The 14714-nt window shown below is 39.3% G+C and overlaps 1 protein-coding gene across 1 annotated transcript in view; it reads right to left on the reverse strand.

The window, feature by feature from the left end:
• The window catches only part of LOC128688406 (E3 ubiquitin-protein ligase RNF10), a 49925-nt gene that overhangs the window by 32306 nt on the left and 2905 nt on the right, over positions 1-14714 (reverse strand). Inside the window, exons 2-7 of the mRNA XM_053776266.2 lie at positions 9564-9706; positions 9247-9455; positions 8618-8771; positions 7969-8090; positions 7234-7429; positions 3419-3817 (exon numbers count right to left, since the gene is read on the reverse strand). Coding sequence (XP_053632241.2) covers positions 3419-3817; positions 7234-7429; positions 7969-8090; positions 8618-8771; positions 9247-9455; positions 9564-9706 — 1223 coding nt within the window. The remainder of the gene's footprint in view (positions 1-3418; positions 3818-7233; positions 7430-7968; positions 8091-8617; positions 8772-9246; positions 9456-9563; positions 9707-14714) is intronic.

The following is a 14714-nucleotide window of genomic DNA, read 5'->3' on the forward strand; positions in this document are numbered from 1 at the left end:
AAGGAGGTTTTAGAGTGGGTAGGGGATGTGTAGATCAGGTGTTTACATTGAAGCATATATGTGAACAGTATTTAGATAAAGGTAGGGAAGTTTTTATTGCATTTATGGATTTAGAAAAGGCGTATGATAGAGTGGATAGAGGAGCAATGTGGCAGATGTTGCAAGTATATGGAATAGGTGGTAAGTTATTAAATGCTGTAAAGAGTTTTTATGAGGATAGCGAGGCTCAGGTTAGGGTGTGTAGAAGAGAGGGAGACTACTTCCCGGTAAAAGTAGGTCTTAGACAGGGATGTGTAATGTCACCATGGTTGTTTAATATATTTATAGATGGGGTTGTAAAGGAAGTAAATGCTAGGGTGTTTGGGAGAGGGGTGGGATTAAATTATGGGGAATCAAATTCAAAATGGGAATTGACACAGTTACTTTTTGCTGATGATACTGTGCTTATGGGAGATTCTAAAGAGAAATTGCAAAGGTTAGTGGATGAGTTTGGGAATGTGTGTAAAGGTAGAAAGTTGTAAGTGAACATAGAAAAGAGTAAGGTGATGAGGGTGTCAAATGATTTAGATAAAGAAAAATTGGATATCAAATTGGGGAGGAGGAGTATGGAAGAAGTGAATGTTTTCAGATACTTGGGAGTTGACGTGTCGGCGGATGGAGTTATGAAGGATGAGGTTAATCATAGAATTGATGAGGGAAAAAAGGTGAGTGGTGCGTTGAGGTATATGTGGAGTCAAAAAACGTTATCTATGGAGGCAAAGAAGGGAATGTATGAAAGTATAGTAGTACCAACACTCTTATATGGGTGTGAAGCTTGGGTGGTAAATGCAGCAGCGAGGAGACGGTTGGAGGCAGTGGAGATGTCCTGTTTAAGGGCAATGTGTGGTGTAAATATTATGCAGAAAATTCGGAGTGTGGAAATTAGGAGAAGGTGTGGAGTTAATAAAAGTATTAGTCAGAGGGCAGAAGAGGGGTTGTTGAGGTGGTTTGGTCATTTAGAGAGAATGGATCAAAGTAGAATGACATGGAAAGCATATAAATCTATAGGGGAAGGAAGGCGGGGTAGGGGTCGTCCTCGAAAGGGTTGGAGAGAGGGGGTAAAGGAGGTTTTGTGGGTAAGGGGCTTGGACTTCCAGCAAGCGTGCGTGAGCGTGTTAGATAGGAGTGAATGGAGACGAATGGTACTTGGGACCTGACGATCTGTTGGAGTGTGAGCAGGGTAATATTTAGTGAAGGGATTCAGGGAAACCGGTTATTTTCATATAGTCGGACTTGAGTCCTGGAAATGGGAAGTACAATGCCTGCACTTTAAAGGAGGGGTTTGGGATATTGGCAGTTTGGAGGGATATGTTGTGTATCTTTATGAGTGTATGCTTCTAGACTGTTGTATTCTGAGCACCTCTGCAAAAACAGTGATAATGTGCGAGTGTGGTGAAAGTGTTGAATGATGATGAAAGTATTTTCTTTTTGGGGATTTTCTTTCTTTTTTTGGGTCACCCTGCCTCGGTGGGAGACGGCCGACTTGTTGGGGGAAAAAAAAAAAAAAAGATGTTCCAAGTGGAACTATGTCAGGTTAAGCCTTTCTTCCCCATGTTTGAAGTACATACTAAACATCTTGAAAACCGTCTATAAGAAAGTGAAAATGGTGTTAAATATTAAAAACAAAAATTGAAAAAAATCATAAATTGGCATCAATAAATAGTAAAACAAATATTGCTGGTTCATTTATGACTAAGTTAATTATTTTTTTCACCAAATTCAACACCATAAAATCTAGAGTTTTTATCACATTCCACTTATTTGATCTTACTCCATTCATGAAAATGTTCTCTTAATTTGTAGAATTTTTTTCCCCCAAAAACTTTGCCACCCAAATTTGTTTTTAGAGTAGGCCACAGTTAAGTGCAAGAGTTAAAAAAAAAAAAAAAAAAAAAATAGATATATTGGAGGAAGCATGGAGGAAGTAAACGTCTTCAGATATTGGAGAGAGGACCTTTCAGTGGATGGCTCTATGAATAACAAGTAAACCACAGAAAAGCTGAAGGAAAAAAAAAAAAAAAAAGTGGCATTCTGAGGCATCTTCAGAAATAAAAATTTAACCATGAGGTTAAAAAAGGGGAATATACTAGGGTATAGTGGTACCAACAGTTACATGAGTGTGAGGTATAGGCTTCAAGTGCTGCAGTAATTAAGGGGATGGAAGGCAATGTGAATTTTTTTTTAATCACACTGGGTGTCTCCAAGGTAGTGACTTGAAAAAGAAATACTTTCACTATCATTCACTATCACTGTCTTACTCGAGGCATGTATATACCATAGTTCAGATGCCTCCAAATTGCAAATATCCCCACCACTCCTTTAGAGTGCAGGTGCTACTACCCACATCCAGGACTCAAGTCTAACTAACCTGTTTCCCTGAAGCTCTTCACAATGTTATCAAGTTACCAAAACTAATTCAGAGGGCTGAGGCGGAGTTACTAAGGGCATTTGAACATTCGGGGAGAAGTGAGCAAAACAGGATGATGAAGAATATACAGATCTGGGGTGGAGGGAAGGAGGTATAGGGGTTGCACCAGAAATGGTTGGCAGGAGTAAACTAAGTCGAGTGCTAGGAGCTTAAGCATCAACAGGCTTGTGCAAGTGTGTAAAACCAGGAAAAAGGTGGTTGTTATGATGACATGCTGTTGGAGTATGACCAAAGCAACACTTATGAAGGGATTCAGGAAAAATGGCAAGACAACGATGGAATAAGTGACGGTACAAGTTTTCTTTTATGGGTCATCTTCCCTTGGTGGGAGATGGCCGGTGAGAAGAAAAAATATGCCCCAGACAAATAAAAATATTCCCTAAACAAATTTTAGATGAATGCATATTTTCATTTTCAACTACAGCACATGAGGTTTAAACCCACTTCAAAATTTAATAATTGTGCTTTCTGACTTCCTCTTATTCACCTGCAGGAAAACAAGATTATTTATGCATTATCAAAGCAGTCAAGTAACAATGAAAATAATTTACTTGGCAAAAAGAAATACTGCATATTAATTTCAAGTGTAACAAGACATCTTAGACAGAGCAGGAATGTGTGAGCATGTTATATAGGAGTGAATGGAGACAAATGGTTTTTGGGACCTGACAAGATGGAGTGTGAGCAGGGTAAAATTTTGTGAAGGAATTCAGGGAAACCAGTTAGCTGGACTTAGTCCTGTAGATGGGAAGTACAATGAATGCACTTTAAAGGAGGGGTTTGGGATATTTTATGTTTGGAGTGACATCTGAACTGTTGCACCTGATCACTTCTGCGAAGACAGTGATTATGTGTGAATGATGGCGAGTTTCTTTTTTTGAGTCACTGCTTCAGTGGGAGACCGCCAATGTGTTAGAAAAAAAAAAAAGTACAGTATTGAGGTAGGCTTACCTGACCACGAGGAGTATTTTGATTAACTGGCTGCAGTTGTGAAATGTCTAAATCTTCCACAGTAATGGCTGGCTTGCCCCCTTCTGCCTCTACAATGGGTTCTGGTCGAGGATCACCCTGACTGGACAAGTCTCCCAAACTGGAAACAAGATCTGGTGGATCTTCTACTGATGAACCGTCATCTGGCGAGTGTTCACTTGGGCTAGTCTGTGATAAAGTCTTTGGTTGTCCTCCAGTTTTTGTGTGGTGTTCGGTACAAGTTTCAGAATTCAGAGAATGTTGACGAGCTCGGAGAAGTGACAGGGCCTCATCAATGAAGCAAGCTTCAGGCTGATCTCCCTCTTCTACTAGCTGAGCCTCCAAATCCCTCTTCTCTCTCATGATTATGTGGGTTTGTACCTGTATAAACACCACAATTTAACTTTAAAAGAACAAAAGTACATAAGCACACATGTGAGCACACCTACGCACTCACCCATGCATACAAGTATGCACAGAAGAGGGAGACAAATGGCAAATTTTTTTTTTTTTTTCAACAAACCGGCCATATCCCACCAAGGCAGGGTGGCCCAAAAAAGAAAAACGAAAGTTTCTTTTTAAATTTAGTAATTTTTATGGGAGAAAGGGTTACTAGCCCCTTGCTCCCGGCATTTTAGTCGCCTCTTACAACACGCATGGCTTACAGAGGAAGAATTCTGTTCCACTTCCCCATGGAGATAAGAGGAAATAAACAAGAACAAGAACTAGAAAGAAAATAGAAGAAAACCCAGAGGGGTGTGTATATATATGCTTGTACATGTATGTGTAGTGTGACCTAAGTGTAAGTAGAAGTAGCAAGACGTACCTGAAATCTTGCATATTTATGAGACAGAAAAAAGGACACCAGCAATCCTACCATCATGTAAAACAATTACAGGCTTTCGTTATACACTCACTTGGCAGGACGGTAGTACCTCCCTGGGCTGTTGCTGTCTACCAACCTACTACCTAGAAATGGCAAAATATTAAGGAAATAAAGATAAGGCAACCATGATGAGACAAGAAAAGGGAAGATAGCAGGCACAGAACTCATAGGGTTCTGGTTGACCCTTTCACTGTCCAAACCCCAAAAATTAATACTGCTTCCAGTGTCCCCTTCAAAAAAAAAATTCTGAAATAGTACAGAACCTTTTCCTGTAGGTACTGACATCAAAAGAATAAAGTCTCATGGAAAACTTACAGAATTATGCAGGTGCAAAGTTAGCAGTCGGCGCAATTGAAGAATCAGCAATCTCGCTCACTTAAAGTCCTATTTTAAGTCTATTCCATTGCTACATTTGACCAGATTCTCAGCTATTTTCCTAGTAAATCTTCCATTCTATTGATTGAGCACAAGAAGCTGCCCATTTAACTATTACACCTACCCTATAAAGTGCATAGAAGTAATTTGGCCAATGTTACACAATTAAAAATAATTTAAAATAGTCCACAATAAACAATGTAGATATTCCTGGTACTAAAACATTTCCTCTGTTCTTTAATCACACCCCCAGGCCTATCCTAGATTACACTTTCCTTCCATTTTGAATTCATAACCACACAGACTCACTCTTTCCCGAATAAAATATAACCAGGAATGATTAGTCGTGGATTATGGTATCCCAATAATTGAATCCGACTTATTTAAAACTCATAAAACAGACCAGAGGGTATAGGGAAGATCTTGCCTATCCTCAGGAAAATGAGGAAAATCATATTTCCACTGCTTCGACCCAAATTTCAAGTTAAATAGCCAAGTACTTCTGATCCTGAAACCAACTAAAATCATCCCTATTTCAGGAGCAATGTCTTCCATTCTACCAAATGATACCAAGAAACAGCCAATAAAACCATAAAAGCCATCTTGGAAAACGACCCAAAGTCAATATTTTCAACTTAACACATGGCCAGAGTTTTGCCTTTCCCATCTTGAACTATATAGGGCAGGACTTTTTTTTCATATTATGCACATGCATCTAGGCCAAAATTTACCACTCACGCCTTATCTCAGCAAGCTGAGCTTACGACATAGAACTACAAGAGGAACTCTGGCCTCAATGACAGTTGTGTGTGTCAGCCACTGAAAGGGCTAAATGGAGAAATTGAGAAGAGAGTACAAAGCCAGAAGAAACAAAAAGATCTGATAGAAGAAACAGGAGTTGCAAAAATTTTTTTTTTATAAAAGAATTTCTAGAATGAAAAAAAGACTATTATAAATTGTTTCCAAGGCCAGAAACAAGGAATCTAGTAATAAGAAAATCAAATCCGATGAGATTTCATAATTTCAACAGTGTGAACAAAACTGGATGGAGGAGGAATGAAAGAGACACTGGAAAGAAAAAGGAAGCTGAGGAGGAACAGAATAGGCAACAGAGGCCAGTAATAAGACCCAATCATAGTATAGGAGGGTCCTGCATATACAGCTTCCTCTTTTCTGTGTTCCAAGTTTTCGTTGACTTTCAACAACCATTATTCATTTTGTTTGGGGCTTTTACTGCTTTTCCAGTTATTGTACAGTAGTTGCATAAGGAAAGGATGACCAGTGCCATATTTTAACCCTTAACTGTTGCTGATATATCTTCTCATTTTCCACCCGCCAGCGATTTCTGTAGTTTAGGAGGCAGAGCCAGGAGCAAAGAGTACCCTCAGGGAAAGGAAGCAGAGACTGTCAGGAAAGAGCAACAAGCAGGGTTTTGCAAGGATCAGTATTATAATGAGTACTGTTCTATTTTAAGTGAATAACATTACAAATGGAATTGATTCAGATATATCCTTGCTTGCTCTTGTAAAACTTGAGAAAAAAAAAACAGAGCTCCAAATAGATCCGAATAAATGTCAAGATGCTTGAATTCAACCCCCAGCAAATGCTAGGGAAGGAGAAAGACCAGAAATGGGGTATAGACTGAGGAGAGGGAGGGAGGATTGTGGCCTCTCACTCATGGAAAAGGACCTAGTGTGCACAGAACATGGTATATTGCCAGAGGCTCACAACCACCTAATTACCTTAAGCGTCAATGTTCATCTGGCAAATCTAAAAGTAAGTGTTTAGAAACCTCCGCAGTGTCACCCTGGGCCTCTTCACACGTCAGGCCCATCTTGAGTATGAAGCACCAGTATGGAACCTGCACATGGAAACTATAGAAAGAGCAGAAGTATGCAATGAAACTTGTTTCAGAGCTATGAGGCACGAGCTACAAGGAAAGGCTAACAGAATTTAATTTAACAACATTGGAGGATAGAAGACCCAGGGAAGAAGTAATATACAAAATACTCAGGGGAACTGATAGAATAGATAGGGTACAGGCTGATTGAAAGGCAAGAAACACAAGCCACAGGGATATCAGGAAGTATTTTTACAGTCTCAAGAGTAGTTGGGAAGTAGAATGATCAAATGGTGGAAGCAGGATATCTGCAGTTTTAAGAGCATGTGTGATAGGTTAGGAAGGCGAGAACCTGGCAAAGCAGCAAACTGAGGGGAAAGACCAGAAGTTACAACTCAACCCTTGCAACCACATATAGGTTAGTACATACAGGCACATACACAGTACTATACAAACAAATCCATCAAAATTATTGTACTACAGTACAGACAAGCACAAACTATTAGAAAATTAAAAAAAAATTACATACATTTCCACACTGAATTTATTGTATTTCACGCTTTACGTCAGTTAAAAAAAAAAGTGCCAAGAAACAAAATGATGGTAAGCATGGCAACTACACAAGTCATTCACCAAATCAATGAAAAAGAATAGTTTTTCTAACATTCCAGGAAACAATCTTACAGGAAACCACACCTCTTCCTTGGATGCTATGAGCAGTTTGGCATAAGGAGTTGCAGCAGTTGGCTGGCTAATACGTGGAGTGGAGTCTATAATCTCTTGGTTGAACAAGGCTGCAGGCATGGGCAGCAGAGAATCACGTTCCCGACGCATGAGTTGTAGCTCAATTTCCTCACCAATATTAAATTCCTTGTGGCATATGGCAACGACACTGGGAAAAAATATTGCTAAATAATTTTACAGCAATTAAATTCAAAAACAGCAAAGGGCCTAAAATTCTTGAGATGTTTAAGAAGTCCCAAATCATGTTACCATTAATGATAATCTTGCAATACAAGTTTAGCAAGAAATGTATGATCTGGCAGTTAAGTTTACAAATTTATATAAAATACAAGATTTAAAAACATATTTATTCACAGTAATACAGTACATAAATTATGATTTTTGAAAAGCACTGCAAATTGAAGTGCTAATGTAACAATCATAATACATCCAAAACTTTTGGGGAGAATTAAGCTGAGACAGAAGATTTAATTCAAACAAGTGCATAAATAATTCAACACTTCCTCATTTAACAAAAACTGAAAAAAAAAAAAAAATTACTCCACTGTAAGGTTCTGTAACAAGATTTCCAAAATACTCTCCCCACTGCTTAAGAATCACTGAACAATGTTATATTTTCTCTTTACTATGCTTAAGCAACACCAAACAATATTATGACTTTCTCTACTCTATCTAAGGTACCCTCACCTCTTGAGATCCTCTTTGACAACTGGTTCATAGCAGATAGGACACTTCCGCCATTTCTTATCAGAGAGCGCCAAGTAATGGAGGATGCATGGAAAACAGTAGATATGTCCACAACGTGTTACCTGCAATGCACAATATTACTAGTTAAATTCCTAAAGTAAACACGCAGCTTGTCCCTACGATCCCCCCATCCCACAAACCAGATGCTTCCAATATTGATATTCAAGAAAAATAACTAAAATACTGTACATATAGTAGTCTCTCAATTCACACATGAATTTATGCTCCAGAAAGGTGACATGGGAAATAAGGGCATATTCTTGACACCTTCATAAAACCATATTTTCAAGTTTTGTAATTCATGAAAATAAATGTTTCCATGCCTCATGTTGTAGTTTGATATAGCAAGGTGATAATTCATAAAACAGACTAAACATAGCTTATAAAAGACTTTGTAATACAATTTCTTACCAAGCTGATAGCCAAGCTTGAAATGAGCTGAAGTGAACAAATGTATACTTTTGATATACTTTTTATATCCCTTAACCCCTTTACTGTAAAAATACCTGCATCTTTCCTGCATGCAATACATATTTCTACAGTTAGGATGCTGTCTCTCATGCACATGCATGCATACACAGAGGCCAACCTTGGCAGCAATAGGTGGGTAGAGGCAGATTGGGCAGGATGGTGCTTCACATACATGGAGTCTCACTTCCTCGACAAAACTCCAGTCAACCAGTAAGTCTTGGTTGGCAGCATATACAGAATAATCCCCCTGGTCATTCACAGCAAACTGACAGCTGCAAATAAACACTATTAGTACAGAACAGTATTTGAACATAAGCATATAAGCTAACCTTTTTACCGTCTCGCATAGATCTACATATTTATCACTGCCCTCAAATATGTGCGGGGGTAAATTCTGGCTCAGACATGAGAGAACGGATCTGTGCAGTGGGGGTGTACAGCATAATATTCTGCCGCCCCTCCCCCTCCCCACAAACACACAGTGCTCGATGTAAGTTAAAATAGTTACAAAAACATTTTCTCTACCATTGAATTTTATTTTTAAATTGCAGCACTGACAAGTTTATAATTTTGAAAGGTTGTGAAAGTGAAAGGTTAATAATTAAAACCTTAATGCTCAAAAAAAAAAAAAAAAATCAGTTTTGAAAATTTTCATTACAAATGGTATGGAAGATTTAATAAACAAAAACTAATCTTTACTATTACAGAATATACACAAAACATCCTTTAATAATTAAAAAGACTCACTTGGCTTGCAGATAATGTTCCTTGCTGTACTTAAGGATGTGAGAAGAGTAGCGTCTCACTCGAGACCTGCCTCCCTGGTAACCACCAGAAGAGTTACCCTGCGGTCTGTGGCCCGGACCCCACCAGTTCAACAGGTGAGTGATATTCTGCTTCTTGCCACCTGTGCAGTACAGTGACCCAGATTCCGATTCATTTGTGGTACCCTCTACCTGCAGATGGATATTAAACTTTTTCACAATACCATACATCTTGTGCACAAGCAACAATAAGCTAACATGAGAAGTGTATCAAACTAAATTTAAGCCAACTGGCCTTACCTTGCCACCCATCTTCTCCCTGGGACGGACATACCGCTGGCCCGTCCTCCCACTGCGCCCGGCCACCGGTTTCCTCCCAGAGTCGGGACGGTCAAATTCCCGTTTCCGAGCATGTTGGGGCACATTTTTCTTTCCTCCATATTCTAAAAAGAAAAGCAAAAATAATTAATATAAATTACATTCAACTAATCCGATAAAACATTCAAATATTAAAACTACCATATTACATATACAGCAGGGCCCCACTTCCAGTGGGTTAGGATCCAGGCTACTGCCATAAAGCTGAAATCGCTGTAAAGCGGAACACCCCTTTTTTTTCCCATTATAAGTTTACATTAACATATATTAACGGTAGAATTTGGCATTAAAAAAAACAATAAAAAGTAAAATACACATAGTACACTCATTACTTACCTTAAAATATTTGTAGTTTTAATGTAGGGCGAGAGGAGAGTAATATTTATTGTAGAAATTCAGATGTGGTAGCTCCCACACCAGCTACCATACCTACACAAAATATATGACCTAAATTTAAAGCGCCCCCTACAGCGATTATTACCAATGACATACCTTGTTCACAGAGTTTAATCATTTCTAAGTTACCCTTAGATGCCATCATAAACGAGAGAAAGACGCTGAAAATGTAAACAAAACAGACGGACACACAAGGGGAGTCACTCGAAGTCAGACAAAATGCATATTAATACCCATCTATTTTTGGTTCATGTACGTACATTTGACAAGCTGTTGAAGCATTTACCCCACAATACAAACACTTACATTGTGTATACTGTAAGTTGTCTTTATGTTAGTCTGGTAGAATAAATAAATACCTACAAGTGAAGAAATACAAAAGGAATAATTTTCTACAGTTGCCCCCAGTAATACTATAGTGTACACATTTTCTCTGGCGTTGGATTAGAGAAAACAATTCTCGTCGTCACTCCGACAAGCCGGCCAGCTACTACTACACATCAAATTTATTCTACTGTGGGTGTATGTATCATGTTTATGTTATATAACATGTGTTTTTACATAATTTTGAGAAAAATATCATAGATGGCTTAATGAAAATGTCTATATTAACATAATATACAAAATTTAATGAGCCCCAGAGCCACTATTATTAAGCATTAGTATTTATTTATTTTTTTAATTATCACACTGGCCGATTCCCACCAAGGCAGGGTGGCCCGAAAAAGAAAAACTTTCACCATCATTCACTCCATCACTGTTTGCCAGAAGGGTGCTTTACACTACAGTTTTTAAACTGTAACATTAACACCCCTCCTTCAGAGTGCAGGCACTGTACTTCCCATCTCCAGGACTCAAGTCCGGCCTGCCGGTTTCCCTGAACCCCTTCATAAATGTTACTTTGCTCACACTCCAACAGCACGTCAAGTATTAAAAACCATTTGTCTCCATTCACTCCTATCAAACACGCTCATGCATACCTGCTGGAAGTCCAAGCCCCTCGCACACAAAACCTCCTTTACCCCCTCTCTCCAACCTTTCCTAGGCCGACCCCTACCCCGCCTTCCTTCCACTACAGACTGATACACTCTTGAAGTCATTCTGTTTCGCTCCATTCTCTCTACATGTCCGAACCACCTCAACAACCCTTCCTCAGCCCTCTGGACAACAGTTTTGGTAATCCCGCACCTCCTCCTAACTTACAAACTACGAATTCTCTGCATTATATTCACACCACACATTGCCCTCAGACATGACATCTCCACTGCCTCCAGCCTTCTCCTCGCTGCAACATTCATCACCCATGCTTCACACCCATATAAGAGCGTTGGTAAAACTATACTCTCATACATTCCCCTCTTTGCCTCCAAGGACAAAGTTCTTTGTCTCCACAGACTCCTAAGTGCACCACTCACTCTTTTTCCCTCATCAATTCTATGATTCACCTCATCTTTCATAGACCCATCCGCTGACACGTCCACTCCCAAATATCTGAATACATTCACCTCCTCCATACTCTCTCCCTCCAATCTGATATTCAATCTTTCATCACCTAATCTTTTTGTTATCCTCATAACCTTACTCTTTCCTGTATTCCCCTTTAATTTTCTTCTTTTGCACACCCTACCAAATTCATCCACCAATCTCTGCAACTTCTCTTCAGAATCTCCCAAGAGCACAGTGTCATCAGCAAAGAGCAGCTGTGACAACTCCCACTTTGTGTGTGATTCTTTATCTTTTAACTCCACACCTCTTGTCAAGACCCTCGCATTTACTTCTCTTACAACCCCATCTATAAATATATTAAACAACCACGGTGACATCACACATCCTTGTCTAAGGCCTACTTTTACTGGGAAATAATTTCCCTCTTTCCTACATACTCTAACTTGAGCCTCACTATCCTCGTAAAAACTCTTCACTGCTTTCAGTAACCTACCTCCTACACCATACACTTGCAACATCTGCCACATTGCCCCCCTATCCACCCTGTCATACGCCTTTTCCAAATCCATAAATGCCACAAAGACCTCTTTAGCCCTATCTAAATACTGTTCACTTATATGTTTCACTGTAAACACCTGGTCCACACACCCCCTACCCCTCCTAAAGCCTCCCTGTTCATCTGCTATCCTATTCTCCGTCTTACTCTTAATTCTTTCAATAATAACTCCACCATACACTTTACCAGGTATACTCAGCAGACTTATCCCCCTATAATTTTTGCACTCTCTTTTATTCCCTTTGCCTTTATACAAAGGAACTATGCATGCTCTCTGCCACTCCCTAGGTACCTTACCCTCTTCCATACATTTATTAAATAATTGCACCAACCACTCCAAAACTATATCCCCACCTGCTTTTAACATTTATATCTTTATCCCATCAATCCCGGCTGCCTTACCCCCTTTCATTTTACCTACTGCCTCACGAACTTCCCCCACACTCACAACTGGCTCTTCCTCACTCCTACAAGATGTTGTTCCTCCTTGCCCTATACACGAAATCACAGCTTCCCTATCTTCATCAACATTTAACAATTCCTCCAAATATTCCCTCCATCTTCCCAATACCTCTAACTCTCCATTTAATAACTCTCCTCTCCTATTTTTAACTGACAAATCCATTTGTTCTCTAGGCTTTCTTAACTTGTTAATCTCACTCCAAAACTTTTTCTTATTTTCAACAAAATTTGTTGATAACATCTCACCCACTCTCTCATTTGCTCTCTTTTTACATTGCTTCACCACTCTTAACCTCTCTCTTTTTCTCCATATACTCTTCCCTCCTTGCATCACTTCTACTTTGTAAAAACTTCTCATATGCTAACTTTTTCTCCCTTACTGCTCTCTTCACGTCATCATTCCACCAATCGCTCCTCTTCCCTCCCGCACCCACTTTCCTGTAACCACAAACTTCTGCTGAACACTCTAACACTACATTTTTAAACCTACCCCATACCTCTTCGACCCCATTGCCTATGCTCTCAATAGCCCATCTATCCTCCAATAGCTGTTTATATCTTACCCTAACTGCCTCCTCTTTTAGTTTATAAACCTTCACCTCTCTCTTCCCTGATGCTTCTATTCTCCTTGTATCCTATCTACCTTTTACTCTCAGTGTAGCTACAACTAGAAAGTGATCTGATATATCTGTGGCCCATCTATAAACATGTACATCCTGAAGTCTACTCAACAGTCTTTTATCTACCAATACATAATCCAACAAACTACTGTCATTTCGCCCTACATCATATCTTGTATACTTATTTATCCTCTTTTTCTTAAAATATGTATTACCTATAACTAAACCCCTTTCTATACAAAGTTCAATCAAAGGGCTCCCATTATCATTTACACCTGGCACCCCAAACTTACCTACCACACCCTCTCTAAAAGTTTCTCCTACTTTAGCATTCAGGTCCCCTACCACAATTACTCTCTCACTTGGTTCAAAGGCTCCTATACATTCACTTAACATCTCCCAAAATCTCTCTCTCTCCTCTGCATTCCTCTCTTCTCCAGGTGCATACACGCTTATTATGACCCACTTCTCACATCCAACCTTTACTTTAATCCACATAATTCTTGAATTTACACATTCATATTCTCTTTTGTCCTTCCATAACTGATCATTCAACATTACTGCTATCCCTTCCTTTGCTCTAACTCTCTCAGATACTCCAGATTTAATCCCATTTATTTCCCCCCACCGAAACTCCCCTATCCCCTTCAGCTTTGTTTCGCTTAGGGCCAGGACATCCAACTTCTTTTCATTCATAACATCAGCAATCATCTGTTTCTTGTCATCCGCACTACATCCACGCACATTTAAGCATCCCAGTTTTATAAAGTTTTTCTTCTTCTCTTTTTTAGTAAATGTCAACAGGAGAAGGGGTTACTAGCCCATTGCTCCCAGCATTTTAGTCGCCTCATACGACACGCATGGCTTACGGAGGAAAGATTCTTTTCCACTTCCCCATGGACAATAGAAGAAATAAAGAGGAACAAGAGCTATTTAGAAAAAGGAGAAAAACCTAGATGTATGTACATATATATATATGCATGTGCGTGTCTGTGAAGTGTGACCAAAGTGTAAGTAGGAGTAGCAAGATATCCCCGTTATCTAGCGTGTTTATGAGAGAAGAAGAAACCAGCAATCCTACCATCATGCAAAACAGTTACAGGTTTCTGTTTCGCAGTCATCTGGCAGGACGGTAGTACTTCCCTGGGTGGTTGCTGTCTACCAACCTACTACCTAAACCAACCTACTACCTAGTATTAGTATTATAATCATTAATATGGCGTCAAGACTAGCGAGACACTTTTGGTGATTTTAGTGTGTACCTGCACACCAGCATAATGTGTAAGTTTATTTAGGTACAGGTACACATAAGTATAATTATCAGAGTATATATAAAATACACTAACATCAAAACACTTGAAATTTTGGAAAGTTTCCAGACATAATGGAGAGATGTCGGGCTCACAGAGGATGCAAATAAACAGTGGTGAACGGAGACCACATTAGCAAGTCAGGTGTGTGTGGGGGGGGGGGGAGCCTTCTAACAAGTTTTGGTCATAATTTGAAATGTCCATATTAGCAAAATGCTGTAAAGCAAGGCCCTCTTGTATCTTGTTTGTGTATAGAGATTAGTTTTACTAATACTGTACACAT

Source organism: Cherax quadricarinatus, chromosome 19 (assembly GCF_038502225.1).
Source record: "Cherax quadricarinatus isolate ZL_2023a chromosome 19, ASM3850222v1, whole genome shotgun sequence".
NCBI classification, from domain to species: Eukaryota; Metazoa; Arthropoda; class Malacostraca; order Decapoda; family Parastacidae; genus Cherax; species Cherax quadricarinatus.